Genomic DNA, 19,884 nt, shown 5'->3' on the forward strand with positions numbered 1-19,884 from the left:
TTGCTTTCGCATATTCTTCCTCTCTCAGTTTGTTGGTCTTTGATACATCTACAAGAGGTACAAGGACCCTTAACTGTTACTGGGAAAAACATTGAGTTGGTCGATTTTTCCCCAGTGTCAAGTACCCTACTCCGCAAGTAGGATTTTGCCCTGGGACAGAGCCCGTGAAAACGTTCCGTGGTGACAATACTTTAAGGAAAAAGTTTACATTTTTACCTTCTTCTCTTCTCTTATGTCCAAATCATGAATGCCTCATGTTGTAAAATGCATATCTCTCATGCAAAGTTTAATTTTTACTTAATTATGTTTTATGTTGCTCAGAAGATGACAAGGTACCGATACCCACTATGTAACAGTCATCACCCCTTTTTTCGGCTGTTGACATACTTACTAGGTAGATGATGAGCTTCGGGTGACATGATAAGCCGACCAAGTTTGCCAAACTTCGGTATAATGTTTGCGCAACGAAATACCCAACACGTTGTTCAACATCCACCTAGTAGGTAAGTCAACAGTTGAACGTCGGAGTGCGAGACTTAAAGCTCCGCACTAATTGCCAAGATAGCAATAGAGGGTCTCTTCTTGTCTCTGGGCCTGTGCGTCCGGCTAAAAAACCTGGATCATTTGTATCGCATTTTGCGAAAGGAACCAGGAACATTGGGATGTTGCTAAAATTGTGCATCTTTTTTTTTCTTGGACGAAAAACCTGACTATCCATTAACAGTTACTATTTTACTCGCTAAAAACTATAAATTTAAGACAAATATTATTATGTAAATTTCATATTTTTTCATGGCTTCAGTAATTGTTTTCACCGGAAAAAAAACACATTGGATCTAGAGTCCCGACTCCTGAAAACATTGACAAGAAAAAGGACTCTTGATTCAATCAGATTTAGGCTTAAATAAAAAAAAAATCCGCTCACATTAAGAGGCTTGGTTCTTGATTTAAGCTTAAATCTGATTGAATCAAGAGTATTTTTTCTTGTCGATGTTTTTAAGAGTCTGGACTCTAGATCCAATGTGTTGTTTTTCCAGTGTTGCAAAGGATGAAGTTGCACAATCTCAGCTTCATTGCAATGCTTCTGGTTCCTTCTTGCAAGATGCAATCCATCTATTTGTTGCTCTTCGTCTCGGCAACGCGGCGACGAGTGTGGTGAGCTCGGGAGCTAATAATTTGCCGGATTGTTTGTCCTAGGACGGTGGACGGTGAGGACGGGAGAATGTTCAAGCTAGAGTATCTGCAAGCGCAGTCGAGCGTGCACCTGTACGTTCTCGCGGCTGCGACAGTGGTGCTGAGCGTGCTCGCCGTATGTCTCGTCCAGTTCTACAACTACCTCACCAAAGGCCGCTGCACCTCCACCAAGAGGATGGACGGCAAGACAGTCATCATCACCGGCGCCAATTCTGGTTAGTCCTCTATCACCCTCCCTAAAGCCCTGGATAGACGATCAAATTCCGAACCAGTTCCGATCAAAGTAGACATGCTGATGACTGATGGTCACCATCTACCTTCAAATTTTGACGGGCCGCACTATTTTGTTCACAGTAAGATCAGAATGCAGTGCCACCATTCATCATTTCCTGCCGCAGGAAACATTTCTGCCGAGTTTTCATTTTCAAATTAAGCAAATTAATGAGTTTAAGACTGATGACTCCAGACACTTTGATGGTAATCGGTTCGGGAATTTGATCGTCTATCGAGACCTGAACTCCAGTCATTTATTTCCGCCTGAAGCGCCTCCTCCACCCGAACCCCAGGGGCAGGCATCCAGAAAGTTCAAAGCCTCTCCCCAGCGGCCTCATCCTTGAAATTGATAGACAAAGCCATGGACAAAGAGGACATAATGAGTATAGAGCCATCCTATTGGTAATTTCGGTGGTTCTTATCGACTAAGGGGGTAAATGATGGACTTACTGAAGGGTCTCTCATGAGTTGCCGTTGGTTAGTCTGTTACCTACCTCCTTTGTCAATTGCAACCACCCGCCTCCACCAATAGGATCCCTCCATATCTCTTTTGTCTTTTTTGTCTATAGCTCTGTCTATCAATTTCAATAATCGGCCCGCTGGATGGTTGCCTATAGTCAGTTGTATACCTACTTATAAAATGACAATGGCATTCTACGAGATTTAGATTTTGATGTTGTGCATGTACAAGAGGGGCTTCGACGATTTTACTGTCGTATTGTATCAATCAAACAGGTGCTCAAGAAGCTAACGCGTTTCTGCTGCAACTACTGATAACGTTTTACGCTCGTCTCAGCTCTGAATACGATCGTGATTTTTATGATTCTTGCCCAGACAAAGACACTGAAACACGTATTCGCGCATTTACATACTCCAATTTTCCAGTTGTAAGTCGCGCCGTACTTACTTTGACCTTTCTTCCCTTTATCGTAGATTTTTTTGGAACAATTTTAAGAATAAAATAATTTTGGGTGCAATTTATTGACTCAATTTCAAAAGGGGTGGGGGAGAAAAATTACGATCACTTGCAGTAAAGTGTATCTAATAGGAAGCAGGGAAACTCTCGATTATTTTTACGAGGTATTTCCTTCAATTTTATACTCCAAAACTGTAGGTAAGTTTCAACCAATATTCACGATCGGGTTGTCTTGGCGCTTTCTTGGAGCGCCCAACCCGCTCTTCAAAATCACTCGAATGAAGCGCCAACATATCTCGGCGTAAAAAATTATAAATTTCAGGGGCCTTTAATAAAATACGTTACACTAAATTTGGAATTTTTCGACCCCCCCCCCCTGGTAACGTGACGTAACGTAACTCGTAACGTATTGTGACTCAGGTCCCTACCTTTGAACATGAAAAAACAAAATGGTGTAACGGTCTCCCCGCCCTCTCCCCCCCCCCCCGAGCTTAACGTATTTTATGAGCAGCCCCTAGCTAAAATCATAAGGTCATGAACTTTCGTAAAATACAAGTTTTTGAAAATTGATTTCTGTTCATTAATCCTGCGCTTATTTGCTGCTAAACACTTCATGTGTCATCTGACCCCTGATTTACCTCCGTTTCATTAATTTATTTTATTTCCCTACAGGCATCGGCAAAGAAACAGCCAAGGAGCTAGCTAAACGAGGAGCGCGCGTCATCATGGCTTGTCGTAACTTGGACTCCGCATCAAAAGTTCGAGGTATTTATACAATAACCGCAGTTCAAAAAATGCTTTTAGTCATGGTCTTCATGCTTTGCGATAAATGCGACTATTGCTTCCCAACGATACTGAAAAAAAAAAATTCGAAGTCCGAACTTTCCATTTACCATAATTACAATATTCCTGCTTCACAGCGCAAAATGCACGTGGTAAATACGAGGGGCGTTCAATAAGTAAGTATCCCCCCTCTCTAAAATCCATTAGAATGGACCAATTTTAAAAAACTTGGGCTCAAAATCTTCCTTAGGATATTTTGAGTTCAACAAAACAAACCGCAACAAAATCGGACTATGTGCGGCCGAACGCGAGCCGTTTGAACGCGCCGAGGTGCTCGACGCTCCCGCCGAATCCGCGAGGATTTGAAGTCCGCTACAGGAGAAGAGCTTCTCTGCCAAAGCCTCAGTCGTTCATCACTGACGAAAAATCAAAGAAATGTTTGTAGAATAAGGAGCTTACCTCACTTCTCCACATAAGCAGCTCGATCCAAGCAAGTCTGATACTGAGACTAAGACTAAGAGAACAGCTTTTGGATGCCTCGTGCGTGGAAGTCTTTCAGCTGACCGCGGATGAAAGAGTGGACGGCTTGTTTGACCTCTTCCACTGATTCAAAATTTACTCCTCCAAGTTCAGATTTCAGGAACGGGAATAAATGGTGGTCTGGTTTGCCATTTATTATCGTATCTGAAATCTGAACTCGGAGGAGTTAATTTTGAATCAGTGGAAGAGGTCAAACAAGCCGTCCACTCTTTCATCCGCGGTCAGCTGAAAGACTTCCACGCACGAGGCATCCAAAAGCTGTTCTCTTAGTCTTAGTCTCAGTATCAGACTTGCTTGGATCGAGCTGCTTATGTGGAGAAGTGAGGTAAGCCCCTTATTCTACAAAAATTTCTTTGATTTTTCGTCAGTGATGAACGACTGAGGCTTTGGCAGAGAAGCTCTTCTCCTGTAGCGGACTTCAAATCCTCGCAGATTCGGCGGGAGCGTCGAGCTCCTCGGCGCGTTCAAACGGCTCGCGTTCGGCCGCACATAGTCCGATTTTGTTGCGGTTTGTTTTGTTGAACTCAAAATATCCTAAGGAAGATTTTGAGCCCAAGTTTTTTAAAATTGGTCCATTCTAATCGATTTTAGAGAGGGGCGATACTTACTTATTGAACGCCCCTCGTAATTATCTCTCACAAAACTCATCGTCTCCCGGCCGAAGGAGCATAACTCCATTCCAAGGTTGCCAAATTGACTCAAAAAATTAATTTGTTTCGCCGAGACGTGCAAAACCTGAGAATTTTTTTTCCGAAATTCATACGGTTTTTACATGAAATCTGAGGAATAATCAGATAAAACTTCAGTTAGAAAGTTCCCAAGATTCTCTCGGTTGCTACGCAATTTGCGAGGGGGATTTGGCAACACTGAAATGAAGTTACGTTCTTTCGTGCGGGAAACGATCAACTAAGGGGGGCCTATACTGCTGCGCTTAGGAAGAACGCCGTATGAACATTCGAGAGTTGCCGAATTTCCTCCGATAAAATGTTCATTTTTGAGAGAAGTCATGAATATTTTTCCTTGAAAATTTCAGGAGCTTTAGGTGAAATTGTGGACAATATTATCTGAAAAAATGGAAGAAAAATATTCATAAGTTTATTAGGAAAATAGGAGGTTCAGGTTTATTAGTTTATTTTATCAATCAAAAATTGGCAATGCATGGGGTTCATACGACGTTTTTCCTTACCACGGCAGTATACTGACCGCGTGACGCTTCGTATGAAAGTATGATTTTAGATTACTATGAATCTCAATACCAGGTTCACGCGATATTGAGGTAGAAACCTAGATTCTCCTAAAACCCCTTCTATATCCGGCGATATTCATTTTCGATAGTTAGTCAAGGCGCAATCAAAGAGAAGGAGAGAAGTAAGCTCTATAATTACTGGATGCAATCGCGGATTTGAATTAGTCATCGTAGAATTCAAGGACTACCCTGCCCATTATTTCCCAGATTTCCACAGTTTGTTGCTGATCCCGGAAAAGATATAATAATTCCACGAGAAGCTTGCGGTTCTGGCAAATCTTTAAGCCTCATCCTCCCGCACAGTATAGATGTAACGCAATGAGCCGAAAGATATTCATCCAATGCGGTGAGCATTCAGCAAATATGCTCGTGAAGTATTTCAGCGAGCAGTGCTTTATCGAATTGTTTTCTGTCTTTTTTTAAAGAGAAGTATGATAATTGAAGGAAAATAGAAAACAAGAACACGAGGACAAAAAAAAAGGAAAAGAAAAGGCTTAGGAAAATCCAATCGACTCAATTTGCGCCTCATTGCGATATAGAGTTGACAAAATTTCGGAAGTTTCCCCTCTTTGAAAAGTTGCATTCATTTGCGGCGGCTCTGAATAGAATTTCTTTTTTACTAACCAAAAATTGAAGAAATTAAGTGGCCACTTTAGGTGCAGTAAAGGGTCGCTACTCTAAGACAAAATGCCATCTTGAAATGGAAGATAATGGCGGGCAGTGGCGTGGCGCGCTTCGCGATAAATCGATTGATCTGCCATTTCAACCTATAGAAAAGAATCGATAATCAGGGTGCTCGCAACGAACACCTTAAGATCTTTCAATCTCTGCCCAAACTTTCGTTAAATTTGAATTTAATCAGAAGAAAAAATTGACCGTAAAATTTTCATCTAGCATCTCCCGATAGTAACCAATTAAAAATAAAATTTGAGGGTTGAAATTGCACAACGTTGGAATTTAGTTACGTTCTTTGGTCTGGGGAACGACGATTTGCCGTAAAAGGCAGACTTAAAATAATCGAAAGCGTCCTGCGTTAATACCGGCAGGTAACCTTCGAGCAACTATTTAAACTCTGCGGAAATCAAATTGCATATCCAACTAAATGAAGGAACTTTGAGTGGAGCCGATCATTCGTATCCTGACATTGCTATCGATGAAATTAAAGTCGTTGGCCATTAGCAAGATAGAACACTGTCGTGATAAGGAAGCACGCCACATGAGCTTTCGGGCGTTGTAAAATTTCCTTCGATAGAATACGAATTTTCAAGGAAAATTTTGGATATTTTTCTTCAAATTGTCCAGAGAATTTCATTTAAAATTTGACCTAAAGTTAGTGAAAATTTCGAGGAAAAATACTCATAATTTTTCTAAAAAATCAATGTTTCAAGGGGGGAAATTTGGCAACTCCTGAAGGCTCATACGGAGTTTTTCCTTCGCACGGTAGCAATGTTAAACGTTCGAATGAGCTGGCCAAAAATCTGACAAAGGTGGATCGTGATGATGCTTCATCTTCGCTCGGACGTGAGAAGCATATTATAACGAGGTCGGAACCTGGACTTAGCGCAAGCCGTGAACTAAATGACTTGCAAAGCAAATTACTTTTGACAATTGTTGTTTCGTAGAGACACCCGTTTTCTGTGATCACCGGCATGATCAGCGTAAATACCGTAAAAAAAGAATTACGAGGGGCGTTCAATAAGTAAGTATCCCCCCTCTCTAAAATCAATTAGAATGGACCAATTTTAAAAAACTTGGGCTCAAAATCTTCCTTAGGATATTTTGAGTTCAACAAAACAAACCGCAACAAAATCGGACTATGTGCGGCCGAACGCGAGCCGTTTGAACGCGCCGAGGAGCTCGACGCTCCCGCCGAATCTGCGAGGATTTGAAGTCCGCTACAGGAGAAGAGCTTCTCTGCCAAAGCCTCAGTCGTTCATCACTGACGAAAAATCAAAGAAATTTTTGTAGAATAAGGGGCTTACCTCACTTCTCCACATAAGCAGCTCGATCCAAGCAAGTCTGATACTGAGACTAAGACTAAGAGAACAGCTTTTGGATGCCTCGTGCGTGGAAGTCTTTCAGCTGACCGCGGATGAAAGAGTGGACGGCTTGTTTGACCTCTTCCACTGATTCAAAATTTACTCCTCCAAGTTCAGATTTCAGGAACGGGAATAAATGGTGGTCTGGTTTGCCATTTATTATCGTATCTGAAATCTGAACTCGGAGGAGTTAATTTTGAATCAGTGGAAGAGGTCAAAACAAGCCGTCCACTCTTTCATCCGCGGTCAGCTGAAAGACTTCCACGCACGAGGCATCCAAAAGCTGTTCTCTTAGTCTTAGTCTCAGTATCAGACTTGCTTGGATCGAGCTGCTTATGTGGAGAAGTGAGGTAAGCCCCTTATTCTACAAAAATTTCTTTGATTTTTCGTCAGTGATGAACGACTGAGGCTTTGGCAGAGAAGCTCTTCTCCTGTAGCGGACTTCAAATCCTCGCAGATTCGGCGGGAGCGTCGAGCTCCTCGGCGCGTTCAAACGGCTCGCGTTCGGCCGCACATAGTCCGATTTTGTTGCGGTTTGTTTTGTTGAACTCAAAATATCCTAAGGAAGATTTTGAGCCCAAGTTTTTTAAAATTGGTCCATTCTTATGGATTTTAGAGAGGGGGGATACTTACTTATTGAACGCCCCTCGTATATCTACTGAGTATTGCATGCTGACGTTGATAGAATAGGAAGCTGGGCAAGGAAGTAGTCCTCGAGGGTCTCAAAAGTCAAGGATGGAGGTGAAGAGTGGGCAACATGAACGTGACGAGACTCGAGACTGCCGTGCTAAGGAAGAACGCCGTATGAACATTCGAGAATTGCCAAATTTCCTTCGATAAAACATGTATTTTTGAACGACATTCATGCATAATTTTCCTTGATATTTTCAGATATTTTAGATTGAATTGCGTGCAAAAATGTCTCAAAATTTTGCGAAAAAATATTCAGAATTTTCCTAATCAATTCAGTTTATATCGAAGGAAACTTGGCAACGTGTGAAGGCTCATACGGCGTTCTTCCTTAGCACGGCAGAGTTGATATCTATGCTTCTACAGGCTGATCCAAAAAATTTGCAACATCCATTTGAGTTTTTTTCTACTTAAGGCATCGGGTTGAAACCTTGGGAGCAGTGGTTCCAAGAAATATTTCTTTTTTTATGCCCCTCCCAATGATGTATCACAGAGTAGGGGTTGCCGCTTGAAAAAAAAAGTTGGGGTTCTGGCCCCCCATGAAGGGTTCCGGGTTCTCCTAGATTTTGTTGGCGTCAACAGTGGATCCCTTATATTCAAGAAAATTCTCTAAGTTCCAACCCGATAGCCTATATTAGCAAAAAAGTCATAGTGCGCGGATCAGCGGGTCGCACTATAAAAGAAGGCACGACCGAGAGTCTAGAGACTTTAACGAAGAATAGAAAAGTAGATACGGACAGGAAAAAAGCTCCATCAAGCTAGTATCCTAGTTGCAAAAAAGTTAGATGAGTGGGAGTGGTGTGGAACTTTTGAATCACACTGTCTGAAGCTGCGCCCGAGAGGCCTGCTGGAGACTCTAACGAAGAATAGAAAAGTAGGCACAGACAGGAAAAAATCTCCATCAAGCCAAGGGGGCTGGGGGACAGTGGTGAGGCGTGAATGATTGATTTTCGATAGTTCCTCATTTGAGCTGTGGTAAAGAATCGCACAAGTGCAGTTTTTGCTATTTCGAGAAATACGTGGACACGGACCCTTGTGGCAGAAAGAGAGTTCAAACTGACTTTTTGATGCTTAAAAATTGGGATTTGTGAGCGAATTTTTCACAGAGTATGCATCAAGACTAACTAGTTTTACTTGAAATCGTTAATATCTCCATTTTTTCAAAAACTGTACTTATGTCCCTTGTCCTCCAGGCCCCTGAAATGTCCTTGGTTTTTCTCAATCATGCACTATATCTCCCGGAAGATTAAATTTTCCTTGAAAACTCCTGTTTTTAAGGCAAATCTTGTTGGGAATACGGAAAATTGAGGTCATTTTCGGCTAAGCTCTAAGAATTACGTAGGCATCATCCATAATATCCCCAGCGTTTTTTTTTTATCATTATTTTTTTTTTTTTTTTTTTTTTTATGTGTAAACTTGTGTAACTGAACACCCGAAACTTTATTTCGGACTCATTTTGTTTCAGCGGAGATCGTAAAAACGACGAACAATCAAAACGTGCTTCTGAAACGTCTAGACCTGAGCAGTCTGGAGTCAGTGCGAGACTTCGCGGATGACATCAACCGAACGGAGTCGAGATTAGACGTCTTGATCCACAACGCCGGAGTTGCCAACACTTTCGGTAGAAAAACCACGGCCGAGGGTCTGGAGCTAACCATGGCCACCAACCAGTATGGCCCCTTCCTTTTAACTCATCTCCTAATTAGTGAGTCACCATTCTTCAATTATGGGGAACGGCCGTCATTATCTGGCGTAGAGAAAATACAGAAGGCGGTAGCGAGTGGAGAAATGTACATTTCCACGTCATGGCAAGCAAACGCAGGTCTAATGGCAGCTGTGACACAGTTGGGCCGTGATGGCGTGGGCTGTACCTATAGAGTCTCGCTCTTATCCTCCTAAGTCCCAATAGTCCGTTGACTACGACCCAAAAATGGCAAAAACCCTGCACTTTTTGATTGGAATATGCCGCTTTCAGGGCTCATGGGTGGTACTTTCAGGAGTAATTCTGGAAGGGGAAACACTCTGAGGCCCGCGACTGGAGCAATAATGGCGGCCGTTAAAGGGCAATACCTCTTGACATCTATTTTAGTAGTGCAAGAAACCCGGTGGCAAATTGACTCTCCATTTCGAATTCTAATTATTGAGTCGCCAGAGCGCTACTTGGCAAAATTGAATACCTGAAAGGCCAGCTCTAACGTTCTATTTTCTGCTGCAAAAGGGAGATTGTTTTTATTTATTTGTTTTTATTTTTATTTTTTTTTTTTTTGGGGGGGGGGGGAGGGGCAGTTTTAGACGGTGTGAAAAGTAAAAATGCGAAGAATTAAAATGATGAAATCTTCGGGTCTTACAATTAGTAGGTTATTGGCTGATAAGCCGATGTACATTGGGACGTATTTCTGTTAAACGGAACTAAGCGCCAAATTGAGTTCCTTTTGAGGATTTTAGAATCCCGGATAGCGAGTTCTGTCAAACGGAACTAAGCGCCATGGAAAAGCATTGCGAGTATAGGACGGAACGAGCATCGCGTTCCGCAACACCCGCCAATCCAAGCCCCCCTCTCCCTTCCTCCCCCTATGGCGCTTAGTTCCGTTTGATAGAAATACGTCCATTTTTACGTCACGACCAACTTAGGTGTCTGCCTTGCCACTTATGAATTTCCTCTTTGATGATCATCTATGAAGCGACCTATGGAGGGATAGCGGGAATGCCACAGTAGACCCGAAGGTGTTATAATTTCAGCCGCTAAAGGAGTTTGTTTGGGGAGAGAAAAACTTTGAAAAATCTCAAAGAATGCTCTGAAATTGATTTAAAAAAAAAAAAAAAAAAAAAAAAAAAAAAAAAAAAAATCCGAATAAAGAGCAACCATAAAATCTAGTTTTTGTCAAACTCTGTTTATCTGTCGAGTATTTAATCGAAAAAAAAATTACACAGTTTCACCCTTGACAGATCATACTTTGTCAGTCCAAATTTTTCTCATTGGTCATTCTAAAAGTGTTTTCTGTTTCCAGATTTAATGAAAAAATCAGGACCGAGTAGAATAGTAGTTGTAGCTTCGAGTCTTTACAGGTTGGCCACTTTAAACCTGACGAATGCGAATCCAGTCAGTGCGCTACCTGCATACTTGTACTACGTTTCAAAGTACGCAAACATAGTTTTCACGCTGGAACTCGCCAGGAGACTGAAAGGAACAAGTAAGTGTGGTTCTTGGTGATTTACATAAGTATCCAGTTGAGAGGATTTTGATTGCCTCGTAGGAGACATGCTTTAGACCACCCAAATTGCAACGATAATTATTGAAATAAAGTTGCAATTCAGTGCAATAAAATTGCAATATTCTAAATCGCTCGGTCAATAAATTTCGATTCATAATGACCCGTAGAATGCATTTTCTGCATTAGAGGATAGGCATTTGCAATGGAAAAGACATTTTCAACTTATCTCAATCTTATATTGCGAAAATTTCGATGAGCGAAGCCCCTTCAATTAGCAGATAGGCAACATACACGCCGCTCCTATGCTATGGCAGGAGTTTTTTTTCTTTCTTTTTTACCATGTGATCGCAATTTATCGCAACATGTGCTACTTGGTCGGGTTTATTTCAAAAAAGTACCTACTTATTGCTTGCGATCGTGATCTTTTCACGGGTTTTCCACATTTTACCAGTTTTCTGAAGGTGTCCTCCGATAATTTGTAGAGCGGAATGGAGCAAAATGGAACGGCGGGTATTTAGTGACTTTGTAAACAAAAAAGGGTTTTTCTGGAGCAACTTACACATGGAGGGACGTGTTTTTGCACTTCCAAGCCATGAGTATGGCCATTATTTTATTTTATATTTTCTATTCTTAATTTTGTCTTTCTTATTGCAGATGTCACCGCAAACTGTTTACATCCAGGAATGATTGATTCTGGGATTTGGAGAAATGTTCCCTTCCCCATGAATCTCCCAGTTAAACTCATTGTAAAACTATTTTTTAAGGTAAGTTTCGTATTTGTTTCCTCCACCTGTTATGTATTTAAATAATTAGCACATTATTCGGAAAATTGCAACTGTTTAATATATCCCTGAAATAGGCAACTCTGAAATTAAGTTTCGGTGTGAGAGAAACAGGCAAGAGCGCCCTTAGTTTGCGTAGAATCAACGAACAATATACGAATTTCATTTTTACTCCTTGATACAACTATTCGGGCTCCATGGATGTCCGTGTTGCATACGCACGAAAGTGAAGGCGTTTGAACTGTCCAGGCACTCACTACTTCACCCGCGGCGCCAACGGTGGGCTTCACTGCGAGAATCCAAAATGACAGAGCGCTTTCAACTCTTTGTTGAAACGACAAATATCGACGGTGAAAGTCGGCAATCACATAACTCGTTTGCGGTGTCTGAAAATCTCCGCCTCTACGTCATTTTTTTAAAGGAGAACAAATTGATATTATTTTTTGAAGTTTTTGCAGAATTTTCTTCGCATTAAGAAGAAAAATCATGACAGTTTTAAAGAATTGCCGTTGAGTAGTTTTCCATTTAAAAAATAAAGTATGACAGAAAGTCTGCGACGTCGCAAACCGAGTTATGTGATTGCCGACTTTCACCGTCGATATATTTTCTAGGCACGAATAGTTGCGCACAGGCATACGATGCCAGTATCTCTTGTGCTGCAGATTTGACATCGCGATGCACTGAGCATGATTGGTCACTGAAATCTTTGAAGTAGGTGTATAAATGGAGAAATGAAGGTACTCTTGTCATTTTAGATCCTCGCAAGCTCGCCGCCAAGTAAACTGGCCTATCAGAGAGGTTGGACATCAAATCTTCGACTATAACTGCGAATTATGTTATTATTATTTCACATTATGAATAGTATGGGGTGCATCTTGTCTTAAGAGAATCATGGGAAGCAAATCATGGAAACCACTTCTAAAACCTCTACTCTCCGTAATAACAATATCAGCTTCCATATTTTAATAATTCGTATGACTTCTCTCATTGACTCGCTCCACTGAGCGCTGGTGACGCGCGGGCGCGGGTTGTGCCGATGATCAAAACGCCTTCTCTTCCGTGCGTAGGCAACGCGAACATCTATGGAGCTCAAACAGTTATCAGATTGAGAGTGAGCGCGCGCTACCTAGCGGCTAAATTATCAACTAGCCTCAGCTGCTGCCTCCCCTCTCCCCTAGAGGGCCGCGTCAGCGCCACTCAGTCTGGCGGCGAACGAGTGCGACTCTTTCCTTTGCGCCGCGCCGCCGACCTCACCTCGACGAATTCCGTACTAGCGCCAGTGGCGCTTACATTCCTTTCTTCCTCTGACCCACATCTCATCTCGTACGATGGGGACCACCCACGTTGAACCAGCGAAATCCTCGCCTCTTTGAGCAGCGCTTTCGCACGCTCGATTTAGACTTATGATACATCAATCTAGACTGATTTTTAACGGGGAATACGAATCTGAGGTCAGATTTTAGGAATTCAGCACTCATTAAAGAAAATCTGAATAAAGCCGGGAAATATTAAGGAGCTCACTATTTGGAGCTCTTTAATTTTTTTAAAAGGAGTTTTCCATACCAATTGAAGGTAGGTCGGTAGGTGCTTCAATATAGAGGGGGAGAACAATTGGACTACATTAGTAAAAAAAATCTAAGCACCGTGGAAGTATTACGTACCTACACCACTGGGGGGGGGGGGGGGGGGTGTCTAAGATTGCTCTACCGAGTCTTGGGGATAAGTTCAAAAATTAACAACATTTTTAAACAATTATAATTTCGAATAAATTTTATTTTTCAGCTTTTTTTTAGACTTTTCCGCTGAACTCTGAGATAAGGAGCGGGAGTTAGGGCAGTCTTAGAGAGGGGTGAGAGTCCGTCTTAAGGGCGCAGGGCGTGTTAATTTTAAGTTTAGGTGAGAAGTTTTGAGTCAACGAGAGAATTATTCTGAATGTTTTCGAAATTATGGTCCACTTTGATTTTAAATGCGATACGATAAATGCGCATGTTCTTCCTTTTTTCTTGTAAGTAAAAAAAGGGAAGAAGTTAGCTGCACAGCAAATTGTAACATTACAAGTCTCTATCACTATTCGTTCCATTTTAAAAGTTCAATTTATCCATCTGACGACTTCATATGCAACTTAGCCCCCTCCCCCCCCAATCAATGTCTTTGTTTCCGTTCCTTTCCACGGCTGCATAACCCTAAGTTCGAGCGGCGCGAGGACTTCGGCGGCAAACCTTCTGGTTTTGTTTTGACCTTCTACATTTCTAGGTCTAAAATTTCACATTATTCATTATTATTTTTGCTCGCTTTCAGACGCCACAAGAGGGAGCTCAAACTACAATTCACTTAGCAGTTAGTGATGATGTAAAAAATGTAAGCGGGAAATACTTCGCTGATTGTCGGGTGAGTAATCCCTGGGTTACCTCTTACCTCAACATTTTTCTGCATTTTACAAAATTCTGACCTTGAAATTAAATTCTGTAATGTTTCATTTACTGGGATGACAGTTTGCACTTGAACCAAGAAATTCCTCAAATGTTCTGGAGTTTATCTGGACCAGAAAAGTTTTAATGGAATCAGTGAGAGCAGAAACACACTAACTTGGTAGCTCGAAAATGATCAATTTCCATTAAAGACCGTTAAATTACATAAAGGTCATTGAATGTTAGCGCGTCTGTGCCGTCTGTTCCAACTTGGATCTTTAAAGTGTCCATAGGTCCTTGTTTTTCAGCAGCAACATTTTTTTTTTTTTTTTTTTTTTAACTAACTTCTTCACCTACTGTGCAGTTTTGTGTCTCTTGATTATTTTCATTTTTACGAGTTAGTGTGTTTTCGTTTTCACTAATTCAATTATTTATAGGTGAAATATGAACAAGCCTTTCTCAAAAAATATTAATTGGAAAAAAAAACACAGACTTGTCATTTTAATTGTCGTGCTTGTCACTAAATTTTATTTTTTTCAACTGAAGTCGCTCAAAAAATTTAGCACACTTTTGGAGAGACGGAGTCTGCCGTCTGATCCTCATGTTTACTGTCAGTGCCTATCAACTAACAAGAAGACAGGAATCTTTAGTTGCACACTAGAGCATCAACTTCTATGCCATGGATTAAATATGATCATTTAATCTTGCTCCATAAAACTCACAAGAAAGAGAAGGTTAGGGGGAGTAATTTAGAGGAGGAAAATTTTGAAAACCCATTGGGCATTACTTTTCAAATACTCGGAGGAATAACTTATGCCTTTCTCTTTAACTTTTTTCAGGAGGCTGGTCTGACAACTGCAATTCAAGATGAATCATTCGGGAAGAAATACTGGGAAATCTGTGAAAAATTAGTTCAGTTAAAAGATTCAGAGCCTCATCTCTAATGTTGACTGCCCTTCCACTTTTATTTCAAAAATAAGTTTTTTTGTCAATATCAAAAAATGAAAATGATGATCTACAATAGTTAAGCTAATTTTTGTTGCTTGGTTTCTCTCATTTTAAAAGACCTTTGTACTGAGGTGGCAAATGTTTTGGAAGTTGCACTCACTTCACTCAAAACTCGTAACAATATACTTCAGAGAACCTATACACGAAGGGTGGATATGAAACAGAAAACTCAATTTTACACCAGGGTTCCTCTACCTGTCTAATCGTTTCAATTTTTTTCTGATGATGGAAAAATAAACCAACAAGTTGAACAACCGAAGCTTTGTTTATGAGAGTGATGAGGCTACTGGGTCAATAAAGTTCCTGAAAATTAATGATAGACAACAACCCAACTATGCGAATTTTATATTCTCCTTGCGAAATTCCGGAAATACTTTCTGTTCAGTATTTTTTTTTTTCCTAAAAAAAGAAAGAAAAAGTGTTAACTTGATCTTAAAACCAAATAAATTATTTGTCGAATACCTCAACTGATTGTATATTTTTTAAAAAAATAATGCAGTATACTCTTAATGTCCTAGACATGTATGTAACTGGCTGCAGTCCTATTGGAATCATGGGGAGAGTAATTTAATAAAATCATGAGATTAACAACTCCTCAGCTCTAGACAAGATAATTTAAGGCGATTTGATGGACGCTATATTTTGTGCCAGAACGACATGCGATATATAGCATCGATTAGTGCCATTTTTTCAGCTACTCGTCATTTTTCTCAAATTTTGAGATCGCAATTCTGTTGTCAGGGGACTAAAGAATATACTTATCAATTTTGACAAACAAATTCAAAGTAATAAAGACGTGGTTGTTTAGAGGAAAAATATCACATTCGAGAGCAGTTTTGATATCACTATCAAATGCGATAGTTTTCCTCGAAAAAAAACCACGCCTTTCTTGCGTTGAATTTGTTTGTCAGAATTCGTAAGTGAATTTTTCAGTCCCCTGACAACAGAATTGCGATCTCAAAATTCGAGAAAAATAACTAGTAGCTGAAAAAATGGCACCAATCAATGCGATGTTGTTCTGACACAAAATATGGCGTCCATTGAATCACCTTGAGGAGTATTGCTGGTAATAAGAGGGAAAAAATAAGAACTTGAGAAATTATTTCAAAATAAAGGGTTGGAAAACTGCATGCTTTGGACTGAGGGGATTGGAGGACAAAGCGCAAAAGAGAAGTTTCTGAGAGAATTGAAAAATTAGTGATTCCAACTGTAACTCGTCTTGAAATATATTCTGTGAAAACTTGACTGGTAAAAGTCAAGTTCTACACATTAAAATGAGACAAAGAACTTCCTTTGTGCCACAAGGCTCAAAGGAATCAATCTTTAAACTTGGATTTCTCGAAATAGCAAAAACTGCACTTATGCGCTATATCCTCCAAGCCCCTCATGTATCTAATCGAAAACCCTTGCAGGTGTTGTCAAGAAAGATGATACATGCTTCTATCTTGTATGTGTAAAGCAGCATTAGCACCTTTGACCGTTGAAACCACCACGACAAAATTCGCAGAGCAACTAGGTTCATAAATGAACTACACATGTTTCAATTCATTGGAAAATCAGCCACCTTGCATTATTGGAGCTGTGTAACACAGAAACTAGAGCCTGATGAAAAAAATGCAGGCCAGATAAGCCAATATTCATAGTAATTAAGAGAGAGGAACTGGAAACCAGAACCAGAGATTCATTGAACACCATAAAACGACCAATGACATAGATTACATACTGAGGGAATAGAGAACTAGCATCTTTCTTGGCAGCACTGTGGCCAAAGGAATCCTATTTGTATAAAATCAAGTGGAAATTTACACAACAAGGCATTTGTAGAAATTTAAAATGAAATTTATTTCATTTTTAAAAACAAGTCTCAGTAAATAAAAAACAGAGAGGAGGAAATTTGGAGTTAGATAACGGAAAAACTAAACCTAATGGACAGCTAGTTGAATGGGTGGCTGGTCAGCAAACTTTTTCCTCTTTTCGAGACGGGACTTCATTCTGGCGTACTGTTTTGCGGGTGAGAGGTTGCCTTTCTTGGAGTACTTCAAATTCCTCAGGAACTTGTGATCTACCTGCACAAATCAACAGAAGAGGAAATCAATATCTGATTTCTTAATTCATACTGAATTGAACAATTATCAAGTTGTACAGTATCAATCATGGGAAAATAATGCTTCATGGACGTGATGTACACTTTTCTGTTCTGCAAAGGACTACGCACAAAACACTAAAATTCGGCGTCTCCTAAATTTAGAGATTTGTTGTAAGATCTCCTGGGTAGGACAAGCTTTAATAATCGCACTTCCTTGGTGCCAATCTCAAGAAAATCGGGTCTGAACATCACGTTTGTCGATAGCCTTACACGCATTTCTCAGTGAAAAAATTATGGTGGTCAACACTGCCGTGGTAAGGAAGAGCGCCGTATGAGCCTTCATGCGTTGCCAAACTTCCTTTCGTAAAATACAAATTTCTAGGAAATCTTGTAAAAATCTTCCATCCTACTTTCCAGAGAATCTTCTTTGCAATGTGATCTAAAGTAGGTATTAGAAAATTTCAAGAAGAAATAATTTTTATTTGTCTAAAAAATTAATGTTTTTAGAGGAGAAATTTGGGAACTCTCGGATGTCCATACAACAATTATTCTTAGCACAGTAAGACAGTTGAGTGGCGTACTTTGCGATATATCGTTATGATCGGAATTTGAGACACGGAAAAAGCCAAGATTTTCCTTTACGTTCGCGTGATATCACATATCTACTCAGGAGTTTGAATAGTTATGTACTTGGTGTCTGCTTTGACCAGTGTTGAATTGTTTATTCATAAAACATTTTTATGCATATTTCTGAGAGCATGATTTTTCCAGCCGTTTAGTTGACGCGTTTTCTAACTAAATATTGCAGCATACCTGCAGTTGTCCCTGCGGTCTTACCCAATTTTAAAAAAGACCAAACCTTAGTCCGCTCTCAGCAGATTGGAAAATAATATCAGCCAACAGCTGGATCTTTATCTGCTGGGAAGTTACCTTTTTTTCTCTCTCTATTAAGTCAGAAATTTTTATCCTGTACTTAGGAATCAAATCCTCTTCTCACACTTTACGACAATAGTTTTTCAAACTATTTGTATTGTTCATATTAAATTAAAGTTAAATAAAAGAAAGAAGTTTAACTTACTCCTCTCGTGGAGATGTATCTGTGCTTCTTTGCTTTTTTGATACCATTGCGGTGGTCTTTCCTGTCTGAAACATTAAAAAAATGAATTATTAAGAGACTGATACATGAATATAAGAGATTACTTTATAAAGGTTCAATGAGGTATTTAAAATTATTAATAAAAACAGATTAGGATGTCTGCGGAAACTGACGAAAGCTCTCCCTGTAATAACAGCACCGCATCCTCTATTTGATCTGGTTCTCCTAAGGTAAGTAGTGTGGAAATGGGCTTGTCAAAAGAACTTCCCCACTCTTCTTTCAAGCAGTGGATTATAACTTCAAACTATTCCAATTACACACTGATTAAATCTATCTCTAGAATCAGCCCGTCTGAACTCGCCACACCTGTTTCTGATAACTAACATTGAGTCAAAAACATTAAGTCAAAAGTTTGGGGCCATTTATAAAATACAAATGGTCAAGGAAACCATTGCGCCATTTAGTTTTTGAGTGTTCAAGGCTGCAGGCTTCCATCCTGAAAGGATTACAAGTGAGAGGAGAGCAATGTAAAATTAATTACGTGTCTTAAGAAAAGTCCCTTGACAGATGTGCTCTTAAACTGTACTTACTTTGATTTTTATTCGTGTGATTTTTACTCTTGGCCATGATGAAGCTGAAACAAGAATAGTAAATAATGCAGTGCATGGCAAAGAAACGGAAAAATGAAAGTTAACGGTACAAGAAAAGAGAGACAAAAGCATCCGATTCATTCGGCAATGGTTGCAGGGATAAATGGATATTGATGGAAAACGTTCTGATCTTGAAAAATAACTATCAATGAGGAGTCGACAATCCAGCTGGGTTCAGAGGAAGTGTGCTATAACCTAAAAAACTGAGCGCAAATAAGATATGCAGTCACAGGTCGCAACCAGTTATGTTTAAAGACTCTGCTATGCAATTAAAAGAGCAATCTCAATATGATATAGAAAAGGCCTCAGATGGGACGAATGGATGTGAGGGGAGATTCACAGTATCAGTTGTAAGGAGTTGGATGGAAACAATCGCCACCGTCAACTTCACGATGCTCCTGCTGTCAAGTAATTAATCCTGATAGTTACAATATTTGTCCAAATAGTACGATCCTACCTGACGGCAAATAGAAAATTCTGGACCACCAGCGATTGAATTTCCGGATGAGATACGGGATAATGTAGTAGAGACTAAGGTCGGGTAAATTGGAAAAATTAGACACGTTTAACCTCGGAAAAATAATGCGAAGAGAGTGTTCCTTGGGATGAGATCGATTGATGAGGTTTCGAAGAACCAAAGTTTACTTCGCAAATGATAAACTTAGGTAGGATTAATGAAGAATAGATGGATAAATTTCCTTTACGTACCTTCCTCACGGTAATTTTCCGACAACTACACAAATGACAAAACAAAACCTCACACGGGAAGCACAAACAAAATTTCAGAAATATAGGACGTTGCCAATTTTCACGTATTCACATGTTTTCTACTGTGTACCATTGATGAATCTATAGATGATATGGCAATTTCTGACATTTTCGGGGCTGCATCACCCGCCAACGTTGGCAAAAAAAGATGAATGTTGCGTTGTCGGTAAGAAATACACCGACAATTGACCGA

The 19,884-nt window shown here is 40.1% G+C and overlaps 2 protein-coding genes across 9 annotated transcripts in view; one reads left to right on the forward strand and one right to left on the reverse strand.

Annotated features, from left to right (window-relative positions):
- Window positions 1-19,884, forward strand: part of LOC109035591 (retinol dehydrogenase 14) — a 62,559-nt gene that overhangs the window by 24,294 nt on the left and 18,381 nt on the right. For 3 of the 7 annotated variants that reach the window (XM_072299610.1, XM_019049293.2, XM_019049285.2), the window contains exons 2-8: window positions 1,198-1,409; window positions 3,056-3,148; window positions 9,147-9,386; window positions 10,690-10,872; window positions 11,548-11,657; window positions 13,974-14,063; window positions 14,923-15,558. In XM_072299610.1, the coding sequence (XP_072155711.1) occupies window positions 1,223-1,409; window positions 3,056-3,148; window positions 9,147-9,386; window positions 10,690-10,872; window positions 11,548-11,657; window positions 13,974-14,063; window positions 14,923-15,027 (1,008 nt within the window). In that variant the 5' untranslated portion in view covers window positions 1,198-1,222 and the 3' untranslated portion in view covers window positions 15,028-15,558. Of the gene's footprint in view, window positions 1-1,197; window positions 1,410-3,055; window positions 3,149-9,146; window positions 9,387-10,689; window positions 10,873-11,547; window positions 11,658-13,973; window positions 14,064-14,922; window positions 15,559-19,884 lie in introns of those variants that run through there. The other 4 variants (XR_011899744.1, XR_011899747.1, XR_011899746.1 and 1 more) reach the window with 2 other exon arrangements.
- LOC109035633 (ribosomal protein L29) lies at window positions 16,909-19,750 on the reverse strand. 2 transcript variants are annotated; one of them, XM_019049338.2, is made up of 4 exons: window positions 19,632-19,750; window positions 18,864-18,907; window positions 18,256-18,320; window positions 16,909-17,157 (listed from the first exon to the last, which is right to left on the reverse strand). In XM_019049338.2, exons 2-4 carry the CDS (start codon window positions 18,898-18,900, stop codon window positions 17,014-17,016), a joined length of 246 nt encoding a protein of 81 aa, XP_018904883.1. In that variant the 5' UTR covers window positions 18,901-18,907; window positions 19,632-19,750; the 3' UTR covers window positions 16,909-17,013. The 2 variants fall into 2 exon arrangements, with proteins under 2 accessions (XP_018904883.1, XP_018904889.1); XM_019049344.2 differs by lacking the exon at window positions 19,632-19,750 and adding an exon at window positions 19,381-19,520.

Source organism: Bemisia tabaci, chromosome 4, assembly GCF_918797505.1.
Source record: "Bemisia tabaci chromosome 4, PGI_BMITA_v3".
NCBI lineage: Eukaryota > Metazoa > Arthropoda > Insecta > Hemiptera > Aleyrodidae > Bemisia > Bemisia tabaci.